At 38.9% G+C, this 12,852-nt stretch overlaps 1 protein-coding gene across 5 annotated transcripts in view; it reads right to left on the bottom strand.

The window, feature by feature from the left end:
• The window catches only part of gpr155a (G protein-coupled receptor 155a), a 45,358-nt gene extending 34,371 nt beyond the window's left edge, over nt 1-10,987 (bottom strand). For 4 of the 5 annotated variants that reach the window (XM_061236604.1, XM_061236605.1, XM_061236607.1 and 1 more), the window contains exons 1-2: nt 10,854-10,987; nt 5,138-5,645 (exon numbers count right to left, since the gene is read on the bottom strand). In XM_061236604.1, coding sequence (XP_061092588.1) covers nt 5,138-5,558 — 421 coding nt within the window. In that variant the 5' untranslated portion in view covers nt 5,559-5,645; nt 10,854-10,987. The remainder of the gene's footprint in view (nt 1-5,137; nt 5,646-10,853) is intronic. The other variant, XM_061236606.1, reaches the window with a different exon arrangement.
• Between the last annotated feature and the right edge of the window lie 1,865 nt (nt 10,988-12,852).

The raw sequence follows: 12,852 nt of genomic DNA, 5'->3' as shown, positions 1-12,852 counted from the left end.
AGTTAGTAGTAGGGAGGGCAAAATGGAGCAGTGGTGATATAGAGTATATAGCACATTTCTGACAAAGAAACTCAGGTCTTTTAGCTTTAGGTTTTTCTTTTAGTGCTAGAAAAAAAAGGAATTCAAGCTACATTGATTATGGTGACAGTACACTCACTGGGAACTTTATTTGGAACACCTGTACACCCAGTTATTCATGTGATTATCTAATCAGCCACCTGTGTGGCAGCATTACAATGCATAACTGCCAGATGACTGCTCTTGCATCCTGAGCCAGTGTTGCCCCTATTGCTGATCTCCTGGGATTTTGATGCACAACAGTCTCTAGAGTTTACTCAGAATGTTGAAAGACAACAAAAGACTCCAAATGCAGACAGCCCTCACAGAATAAATTCTAGACCTATTCCTTTTATGCATGAACTAACGATGAAACTTAACACACCTTTGAGCAGCCAACTGACCAATTACGTTTGGTCCCTAAAAATTGGGGGGGATTATAAATAAAAAAACACTTTGATTTCTAACTGCTACCTGTAGTGCCTTATTATGTTCAGCTTTTTGCGATTTATTGCCATTTCCTTTTTACAAAGGAAACCAAAACTCAACAAAAACTAAAATTCAAACCACCAACCTAAAAGCCCCAACTCTCTTATATAGCCCTTACCTAATCACTGATTAGGTAAGTGGCCAAATCTACAATTCATACAACATTTGATGAATTCAATGCATTTATATGAACACTTATTTAAGTTTCCCTTATTTGCAATCTAGCAAGCAAATTAACTATGTCCAAGAGCTTTTAGTTTGCTAACATACGAGGAGAAACACAGGACTGAACAGTTCATACAAACAGAATCAGCCAAAAACTTTCAGCACACCTAGTTGCTAACCTAGCCAACTTACTCTAAGAATCAGAAAAATGCCTCTCTGTGAGACAGAGCGATATTGCATGATGGATGAACAGAAATTCAGAACCTGTTTTCCAAGCTGACCAAGTTCATTTGAAAAGGCCCCCTCTTGATATTTACTGCCTGCGCTCTAACCCCCCATTTCCAGCCCTGTAATATACACTCAGTGAGCACTTTATTAGGTATTAGACTTATTTTTTATACTTCTACTGCTGTAGCCTATTCACTTAAGAGTTATGATGCGTTGTGTGTTCAGAGATCTGAGATGGTCTTCTCTGACCATTTTCCTCTGACGTCTCTCATGAACAAGGTGCAGAACTGCTGCTCACTGGATTTAGTTTTTTGCACCATTCAAACTAGGCTAGTGTGTGTGCAAATCCCAGGAGATCAGCAGTTTCTGAGATACTCAAACCACCCTGTGTGCTACCAACAATCATTCCACAGTCACTTAGATCACATTTTATCGCCATTCTGATGGTGGATGTGAACATTAACTGAAGCTTCTGACCCATATCTATATGGTTGTATGCATTGCACTGCTGCCACACAATTGGCTGATTAGATAATTGCATTAATAAGTAGGTGTAATAAAGTAAAAATGTTCCTCGGTGCTTGGTGAGTGTATATATTTTTTACCCTGGGGCGGCCAGTGCAAGTCTTCATGTTCATTGCAAAATAACACTTGAGAAATACACATTGTTAATTATTTTGTTGTGGTTCAAGTATGGGTCATCGCCCTTTGTAATCCTAAAAGAACCTCAGAATATCTGAATTTCTAGAACACAGTCTATTTATCCCTGCGGTTTGGCTTTTTCTGCATACAAATGCAGAACCTTGAATTAACACTGTCAACTTTGCAGATATGACCAGTAGAATAAATTTTTTTTTTTAGAAAGAGTTCACCAGGCTGTTTAAAAGGATTACAAAACACATTATGAACAAGATGTGGTAAATGATCATGATTATAGTACAGCTACATTCAAAACCATGAATACATTACAATTTCTGTGTAACTGAAGACAGAATAAGCCAAACTGCAAGAAAGCAGAACCGTTCCAGAGTTGAAACATCTAGAGAAAGGATACAAACATGTCTCATAGCAACTCACATCTTTCCAATCTGTGAAAGTTAAGCTTAGCAGAAAACTAAAAAAACTAATTATTGTAAAAACCACTGAGCAAGCCAAGCAATTTGGTTTGAATCATCAGATAGCATATATTTGAATATAATCATCAGATAGCCACTCAAGTGAATGAAGACAGTTGCTATGACAGCATAGTTGCACTTTTTAAGCAAATTGTTGATAACTAGCTATTCCATGCTAAAAAATATACTGTGAGACCAATTTGTCCCAAGATCAAATTGAATTTTAATACTAAGTTATGCAAGTAGTATATTAGTATAACAAATGAAACCCAAAAATATCTTGCTGAACAGTGATTCATCCCATTAAAACATTTTTTTAATTATCCCATTTTTCATACATGGCCACTGGAATGCAGTAGAACCGGACCACAAGCAGTGACATGCCAAAGATGTTAGAATGAGTCAAATTGTGTGCATCAACGCAGGACTCAACCACAACAATTTCAATGACATCACCCTTTGAGGTTAAACATGTTTAGCATGATTCACTACACTTGGTATAGTGTATATGGTTTACCTCCATTTGAAATAGCCTAGCTAACTAAATTACAGAAAATGAAAAGATAACATGATTTAGCTAAAGATTATCTGTGATATCCTAACTGCGCAGTACTTTCAGTTGAACACCAGCACATGGCTCATTTGTTCATCCGTTCAATGGCTCATTTGGCTCTTCGTTCACTGGCTCCTTTCGGTCACAAACTAGTTCACTGGCTCAGTATGGCTCCACAGGTCACGGACGTAGGTATGTACGGTCGTTCATTTGCGGTTGTTTGATTGGCATTTCGTTAGGCCTATCGACCTTCACGAAATGCTGGCCTGATAAGTAGCCATTGGACATGTGTAAATCACTAAAGCCACTGCCTTTGGCTAAGGAGGCCTATAAGAATCCACTACAAGCAGGTTAATGGTTTACATTTAAAGGCCCACACCCATAAGTTTTGTGTTTTGAACTTTTCATATTTTGAGTTTTTTCATAGAATCCTGGAGTGAAAGATAATTGTCTCAGCTTACAAAAATTTTACATCCAATGTCAAAAAACATATTGAGGTACGGAAACTGATAGGCTAGATCAATATTCCTTTTAAGTAATTTATGTTGTATTAATGTATCAGGGGGATATGTTAATAATAAATGTGGTTAAAAGTAAGTAAGAGTATTTCTTTAGGCGATAACGTTTCACTTATACTTAATTTTTTACAGCAGTACATTTATTTGGAGTTGAGTAAAGTAAAAGCACGGTTACTTCAAAAAAGCTCAAATCTAAATAACCTAATAACGAATATCCTGAATAACAATAATATAACAGTGTCTTTAACAGTGAAATGTATTGATGCTGTAAAAGGGGTGCAATGTCCAAGGGCAATGCAGATACCTTAAAGACAAGATAGTCAACTCCCATTGCTCAAAACACCAGTTGCCCTCTTTGTTTCCCTATTCAATGGTAACTGAAATGGAGCCTCAACTGGCAGTAAATGATTATCACCTCCCATTTGGTTCCTGTTTCAAAAGTGCTTAGTTTTGTTATTTCCACTTTAAAAGGCAGTTCCCTTAAACCATACATTGCTCAAGCACTACCACTACATTTCTCACATCCCTTCTCTGAGAAGAAAATAAATTTAACTGTGTAATTTACAGTGCCCTCCATAATGTTTGGTACAAAGACCCATGTGTCTTGATTTGCCACAATTTTAGATTTGGAATCACGTTATTAACATGTAGTTAAAGTGCATATTCTCAGATTGTATTAAAGTGTATTTTAATACATTTTGGTTTCACCATGTAGAAATTACAGCGCTGTTTATAGATAGTCCCCCCATTTCAGTGCACGATAATGTTTGGGACACATGGTTTCACAGGTGTTTGTAATTGCTCAGGTGTGTATAATTTCTCTCAGAGCAACCACATTTCTTGAAAGAAAGTCTTCTGGACAGATGAAATTGCCCAAGACCCAAAGCATACCACCTCATCTGTGAAACACCTGGTGGGGGTGTTATGGCTTGGGCATGTATGGCTGCCAAAGGTACTGGCTCATTCATCTTCATTGATGATAGAACATAACTGCTGATGGTAGTAGCAAAATTAATTCTGAAGTGTAGACGCATCCTATCTGCCCAAGTTCAAGCAAATGCCTCAAAAGTAATTGGTGTGCGGTTCATTCTACAGCAACACAATGATCCCAAAAATACTGCTAAAGTAACAAAATAGTTTTTCAAAGCTAAAAAATGATACATTCTTAACCCAATTTGAACCAAATTGAACCCAATTGGACATGCCTTTCATATGCTCAAGAGAAAACTGGAGGGGACTAGCCCCCGAAACAAGCAGACTTCAAGCAGTAATTTCATGCAAAGGATTTGCTACAAAATACTAAACATGACTACTTTTTACATAACATTGCTGAGTCCCAAACATTATTTTGCCCTGAAATGGGGGGACTATGCATAAGCACTGCTGTAATGTCTGCATGGTGAAACCAAAATGTATAAAAATGGCCTTTTCTTAAAAATCTCAAACTGTGGAGTTCAGAGGCAAATAAGTAAATGATGGGTCAAACATTATGGCGGGCACTGTATATGCCGACATGCCCCAGCAGAATGTCCGACATTGGACAAAAACTGTGCTTAGCACAACAAAAAGCTGCAATTATAAATGTAAACTTAAGACCTTCATTTTGAAAGATTATGCTAAAGTAGGACCTGGCTTCTCAGACTTTAGGTTGCGTGGGTATAGACAGTGTGCAGTTGTTCAAGAAAGGAAGTGATTGATTCTCAACAGATATTGAATATATATTTCCTAACAGAAAGGCTCAATAGATAAGTAATCTTCACACTGATGCCATCAGGCCTAAAAGATTAATCTTTGTCTTTCATTGCTGTTTAAGTGCTATGGGTACACCCTCTAGGAAGCCCATTGCCATAGAAGACCTGAAAGCTATTGTAAGCATTAACATCAAGCAATGGAATAAACCTATTAATAATAATAGAAAATTAAGCCTGACATATCAGAATCCTGAAGTACAGATACATGCCGACCAGGAAACAGGTTTCCACCACAAAACAAGGGACATGTGTGATACTTACCTATGGGGTAACCAAGTGCAAAGTCATTGCTTTGGGTGGCAAAGATGGAGAAGAGACCGGCCTTGCCGAAGCGAGTTTCTCGGCTGGTGACAAGCAGTGTCAGAGAGCATACTATGACAAACACTGTCACCTTGGCTATAAGGATGCTCCACAGGAAGGCCCAGATGACGTTGCCGAAGTCCAGCAGCACCATGTTCTTGAAGAGCAGGGCAGGCAATGCAAACTTGGACACAAAGTTCCCCAGACCCCTGGCCTGTGTGGATGTGATTATGTTCGCTCTCCCAGCGACATACCCGCACAGAATGATCCCAAAACACTCCAGGAGTGCTGGGAAGAGTCGGTCGATGGACATACTGGGAGGGGCAGGAGAGGCATTGTGAGATACGTTCAGACCCCATCTTACAGCAGTAAAGTCTTCCATGATGGCTGTGGGTGATGAACCCTCATCGGTCAGCAGGGGGATCTGAAGATATGTGATCTGTCACTGGCATTACAGCAGTATAAAAACCTGTAATACAAAAAAGGGAGTGAGTGAACATTTTTGCCTTTAACAATAGGATACGGAAATAGGGTGGGGGGAAATGGAAAATAAATCTGGAGACCAACGAGTAACTCCGGTTCCAATAAGCTTGTCCAAAAACTAACTCAGATGGCTAGTCGATCAAGGTCACCGGGCACAGGGTGGCTTTAAAAACTGAGCTTTGGAACACTTAATTTAGAGCAATCAAGTGTCGAAGAGGAAGTGTCCACTGCAAGGTTTTCCCTGTCACTGTAAGACTTAGGCGCAGTATTAGAGTTATCAAATAATTTCTGTAGCAGTTGGTTGACTTATGGCTTATTGTAACATTATGTCATTTTTTAAGGTTCACAGAAGATCCGTTTATTTGTTGACACCTGAATTCAAACTACCCGCAAACTGAACGTAGCTGTCCACTATGCTGTATCAACAAATAAACAAAGCAATACATCATTGGACAAATGTTGTACTGAATATTACAATACACTGTCCACGAGCAATCGGCGGCCATTTCAGAGGGTTAAGAATGCAAACACCGCATGGAATTGAATGCTACCGTACTACAGTTGTCAAATATTTTTTGTGTGTTTTAAATCTGTAGATGTCAGTTCACTTATGGCTTATTCTATGGTGTTTCTTCATCTGAGTTTATTCGTTGATACGCAAATTCAAACTAATGGCAAACTGAAGTTTGCTTTACACTCTGCGGTATCTACATAAATATAAATGAAGCAATACATTATCATTAGGCTATTTATGCATCGGATATTGAAAGCGAAAATTCCCTGCTTTCAACGAAAAATGGACACGTTAATCTCACTGCCACGATTGTCCCGCACCATATAAAATACATTGGCATATAAAATGCAAGTTTAGTGTTACATAAAAATATATCAAATTGTACAGAGACTTGTATTGGCAGGAAAGTAAAATCATTAGACCAGTCGCCTATGGTAAAATAGACCCGGTGTTATATTCTATCAGCCAAATATTGCGTGACCACGGAATTTTGAGTGCACAACCCGGTCTGCAATAAAGTTGTTCACAGCAGCATATTTACAGATTACATGCCAATCAAGTCTATCAGGCAGAAGCCATAGGGACGGCGGATGAAAACATGAAGAATTATCATTTTAAGCGTTGTATTAAAAAATTTTTTTACACACGATCAACCAGTGGACGTAAACTACAGGGATTGTGAGGTTACATAGCACAATGTCAAAATAAATATAAATATTTAATTTGGCTATTAGGCTGACTTACTATTATCGGACTTTCCATGTTGACATTGAGATGGCCGAAAATAAAGTTTGAAAATGCAAGTAAATATATCGGTTAACCGTTTAAAAAAGGGATGGTAACCGGTTACAAAAACTGATGATTTGTCACATCCCTACAGACAATGCGTCATAACAACCTACCAGCCGAGTTCCTTCAAAAACTGTGTGAAGAATTGATGCTGCTTTGAAGGCTAAGGGTGATCACATGAACTATTGATTTGATTTAGATTTTTCTTCTGTTCATTCACTTCTTCTGTTCATGCATTTTGTTAATTGATCAAAATAAACTATCAAAATGTCTATTTTTGAAAGAATTCTTACTTTACAGTATTTTTCACACCTGCCTAAAACTTTTGCACAGTACTGTAAAGCTTTATTATACAGTTCAGTGCTCTCGTGAACTTTTTTTGGAAAGCTAACAGTAACAAACGCAACAGAGCCTGCCGTCTTTTTGTAGTATCCTCGTAAGAAAATGTTCACCGAATAAGGTGACAATGAAATTTTTACTTGTGTGCTGCTACACAACACATATATATTTTTTGTCTTTATTTTTATATTGAAGTTTTCACTTTAGCTAACCAACTATATTGTGAGCACGCAAGTTATTTGGCTACGTAACTTGCTGGCTATATAACTAAGATGACGGTCCACCACAAATGATGCAACTGTAACATACAGTTTGAGAGAAATAAAGGCTTAGCTAAACATGAATGACTTAACAAGTAAAGAGACTAAAGGAACGTGACGCTGCCCAAATTGCACTCCAGACATGTGATCACTGAAACTCTGTATACTATACCAAGTTAGAAAACAATACCAGTTCACTATCAGTAACAACAAGCAAATTAGCTATTACTAGTTAGCTTCAAGAGCACAAGCTTTGTTGAAGCATTATTGAAGCACAACGCTTGTGCAATTGCTACTATGTTCAAAAGGCTATTGCCTATATTTTATCGTAAGTGGATATTTGTAAATTCAGCAAGCTAACTACAGCTAATTTGCTTGTTGCTACCGGTCACAAACTGGAATGGTTTTAGAATTAGATATGTAGTCTTGGATAATAAGCAATAGTATACAGTTTCAGTGATCGCTTGTCTGGAGTGCAATTAGGGCAGCTACACAAACAATCACAATAAGCCCCCACACCTTTGGCTGTGGCAGTTAGATTTTCAACCAATGGGCTTGAATTGTTGTACAGCTGTACAATGTTTTGATACGGAGTGAGGGCCTGACAAATGTACACTTTGAACCGGAATTTGAGGTTTATAAAAACAGGCAGAGGGCGAGTCAACATGTCAGTGAGCCTTTTTCAATGATAGGAAGGGATTTACAATGGTCTTGTAACAATGTTAACACAACAATCTTTTGTACCTTTAAATTTTGCACCATATACTCATGGCAGCATATAAATCACTGATGTTCCTGTTCCCCCTATTTTGTCTGTACAATCATTTTAGTACATCAAAGGCCGATTTCACAGATACAGATTCAACCTCGTCCTTGACTAAATTCTAATTTTAAAGCAAATTCTCCATACAAAACTCAGTTTAGTCCAGGATTAATCAGCAAAAAGGTGAAAAAAGTTTTAAGTGAAATGTTTGCATTTACTGAAAGCCTGATAACGCAGGAAATTAAATTGATCAGCCCTAACATTAACATCAGCCTGCTCTCTGTCAATATCTGGACAGATCTTTGACAATATGTTACAGCCATGTATAATGTATGCTGTATGTTGAACAACATGTGTTCACTACTGAACAGATAGTTTAAGATTTAAACCTCTCAAAGCATTCAGAATCTTAGAGTAGTATATTGGCAATTTTCAAGGTTGAGGCAATATAATTATTTTGCACTTTTTCTAAAGCATGCTTTATTTCCAACATGCCCATGCGTTCTATTTGGAACCACATATTTTCTATCACTCTTTCAACATAGCTTGTCCATAAAATGTGTCAGTATGGAGCATACCATTTTTAAACTCCTGTAATTTATGGATCCTCCATTAAAGTTTATATTGTAGAGTGTAGAGTGTATATTGCTTTCATCTCATTCATATTGGCCTACTGTATGTCGTTCTGGACGTAACTGGATAGTAAGTAGATAGGCTGCAGTACGTACATATACACTCAGTGACGTTATTAGGTAGACCATGCATACATGGTCAAATGTCACAATGGGGAAGAAATGTGATCTAAGTGACTTTGACCATGGAATGATTGTTGGTGCCAGACAGGATGGTTTGAGTATATCATAAACTGCTAATGTCCTGGGAATTTCATGCACAACAGTCTACTGTTTGCAGAGAATGGCGGGAAAAACAAAAAACATCCAGTGAGCAGCAGTTCTGTGGGCAGAAACACATTGTTTATGAGAGAGGTTAGAGAAGAAGGGCCAGACTGGTCAAAGCTGACAGGAAGGTGACAGTAGGCTAACGCAAATAACCACAGATTACAACAGAAGATCATGAACACACAACGAATCAAGCCTCTAAGTGGATAGGCTACAGCAGCAGACGAGCAGTAAGTGAAAAAATAAGATTGATAAATACATAATAAAGTGCTCAGTGAGCGTATATAGTGTGTAGTAAGCTTGTAGTAAGTAGCACAATTTCGCAAGCAACCCGTTTAGTGTAATCCCAGGTCACAAGCACGGATTACATTTCAAATGCATATAACTGCGTTCTCTGTCCTTGTGTTTTTGGAAGTGCGGTCTCTCATAAGAACGTACTTCACAATAACGCAAGTCCGTACTTGGCGTTCTTGGAGAAACACCCCAACAGATCGTAGAGGAAGCGGTGGGGTGTTTTCTATTGCATTGGTGGGCATCGTGTAACACTTACGCCATTCCGTTGGAAAATAGCTTGGAAGATGTGTTGCACAGTCTGCAGTATATTTAGAAGAGAATACATAGCCTATTTTGAAAACGCACTAGTTTCTGGCGCGCTCACACTCCGAAACATTGTCAATACGAATGGACTATCATCAACACTACATTTAACTATCAACACTACACAAACTTTTCGCCTAACGTTACTTAACGACTTTCTCAATTCGTGTACTCAATGCACGTATGCAATAATAGGCAAGTATCGACTCGGACACGGACATAATTTCTTGACAGCGAGGTTAACGTTACTCAATAATAGCTAGCTAGGCAAGTGTATTGATTCGGACGGAAGTGGCCTGGTCATATCTCCCTACATTGAACCACCGTATCACTCCAATCCAGCGGATTGTCCACAATATTGCATCGCATATGTTGACCTAAAGTTGTCTTATTACATAATGGAGACACAAAATGAAATAACCACCACCAAGTTATATAACTTGCGTAATAACAATCAGAGTATAAGAATATGTACAACGTTTGTATTCGCTTACCCGCCTACTGACGTTTTTAATTAAACTGAAGACATGTACCAAGCAAAGCATTGTTAAGGGAACCAACGTGAAAATCAAGTAACTGTTAGTCTAATTATGTGTCCCGCACAGCCCCGCACCACGTCTTATCCAAAAGCTTGTTCACTGAAAGGTGCGCAGCTAGCTAGCTAGTATGGGACACGAGTAGCCACCTAACGTTCCGGTAATAACGTTACATGTTAGCACCTCTCATAATCGGTATATTTATTAAGTTATCGGCCTATCGTTATTAACTAGCGTTAGATACTTAATATAGCTAACCAGCTAAAACAGATAGCTAGCTCGCCTTAACGTTAGGTAACTTACATAAATGAAATAGTCGATTGCCAGCGGTCTAGCTTTGCAGTAAGTATATGGGTCTTGAAATTTAAATTACACGACCATAACAAGGTAGACCAGTGTTGACAAAAATAATTTCGATCATTTTCTCCAATGTATATCTCGACACCCAACGTAAGATAATTCAACAGTTTAAACCATTAAGGTGACAGCCCACTCACCTCTGTCAATCCACAGCGACGACAACGCTATAGCTAACTGGTGTGAACTGTTATTAGCCACCGAACAGACTGCAGCGCTGGCTAAGGGGGGGGCCTGCAAGACTAGAAACCACTCCCACTACAGGGAACGCATTCTACAAGACAGGCTGACACACGGGTATTGGTTGCTTATCATGTCCATTTCAAACATTTCACTATTAAGTACGCGTTATCTTAAAGGCGGGCCACGGAATTGCCATTCTTTGAGGAGCTCGAAAACCCCAGTGGTTACTCGAGGTATTGCAGTTTTGTAAATCTCTGGCTTTTAATAATTATACAGTCCCTTCAAAATTTATTGGAACAGCAAGGTCAATTCCTTTGTTTTTGCTATACACTGAAGTCAATTGAGTTTGAGGTCAAAAGACGTACATGAGATGACAGATCCGAATTTCAGCTTTCATTTCCTGGTATTTTTTATCTAGATTTGTTTAGAAACTTAAAACATATTGCCTTTTGTATCCGACCACCCAATATTTAGGTGAGCAACATATTGGAACATGTGACTGGCATGTGTTGCCCAGATGTGTCCTGTTACATTGATTGGTTAAACAATAAAAAGTTCAGAATGTCTACTTTTGCTTTTAGCCTTGGGTTTTGCCTGTAAAGACTGCATTTGCATTAGAAAAGATAAACCAACATGAAGACCAGAGAGCTGTCTTTGGGAGAAAAGCAAGCCATTTTGAAGTTTAGAAAAGAGGGGAAATCCATTGCACAAGCATTGGTGATAGCTTGTACAACAACTTGGAATGTCCTGGAAAAGGAAGAAACCGCTGGTGTACTGAGCAATAGACATTGAACAGGTTGACCAAGGAAAACAACAGCAGTTGATGACAGAAACATTGTGAGAGCTGTGAAGAAAACCCCCAAAACATCAGTCAGTGACATCATAAACAATCTCCACAAGGCAGGGGTGAAGGTATCACAATCAACTGTTCAAAGAAGACTCAGAGAGCAGCAATATAGAAGCTATACCACAAGATGCAAACCACTCATCAGTAATAAGAATTGGAAGCCGATACTGTCATGGTTGGCATTTATATAGCGCCTTTATCCAAAGCGCTGTACAATTGATGCTTCTCATTCACCCATTCATACACACACTCACACACCAACGGCGATTGGCTGCCATGCAAGGCACCAACCAGCTCGCCAGGAGCGTTTAGGGGTTAGGTGTCTTGCTCAGGGACACTTCGACACAGCCTGGGCAGGGGATCGAACCGACTGCCAGACGACTGCTCTTACGGCCTGAGCCATGACGCCCCATGTCATGTCCACGCCCTATTTATTTTTCTCTTTTTCTATTTTTTATTTTCTATATTTTCACTCCAGTCCTTCTCTTCCCTCTCTCTTTCCTTATTACATGTCTCTACCCTTCACTCCTTATTATATATATTTGTCAATTCCTCTCACCTGTTCCTCATTTTCTGTTCCCCAGCTCCCACACCTGTTTATTGTTTAGTTAATTTGTTAGTCCATTTAAGCCTGCCTGTTTTGTTCTCTTGTTGCTAGTTCGACAAGTCTGTTTCCTTTCTGTTTGCCTTTGCTCTATTCAGTTCTGGTTCCATGTTGGGTGTTTGCTGTCATTTCTAGCCTTGTGTTTTCTGTCATTTCTAGCCTTGTGTTTTCTGTCATCAGTTCTGTTCTGTTTAGTTCCTTGGATTTTCTGTTAATGAACTCTGCCTGTCTCTGTGGACTCTCCTTTTGGATCATGATTTCTGTACCTCTGCCCTGTTTGGACTGACCAATTGGTTTTTGGACCCGGCCTGTTTTTGGATCACACTCGGTCTGCCCCTTTATCTACCTGTGTTATTAAACCAGCCATTTCTGGTTATCTCTGAGTCTGCACATGGTTCCTGTGACACTGACAGATACAATTTGCAAAGAAGTACAGAGATGAGCCACAAAAGTTTTAAGGACTGATGAGACAAAGATTAACTTCTACCAAATGATGGAAAGGCCA

Source organism: Conger conger, chromosome 3 (assembly GCF_963514075.1).
Source record: "Conger conger chromosome 3, fConCon1.1, whole genome shotgun sequence".
In the NCBI taxonomy this organism is placed as follows: domain Eukaryota; kingdom Metazoa; phylum Chordata; class Actinopteri; order Anguilliformes; family Congridae; genus Conger; species Conger conger.
Note: the sequence above shows the minus strand (reverse complement) of the source record. Positions and strands in the feature narration are given on the sequence as shown.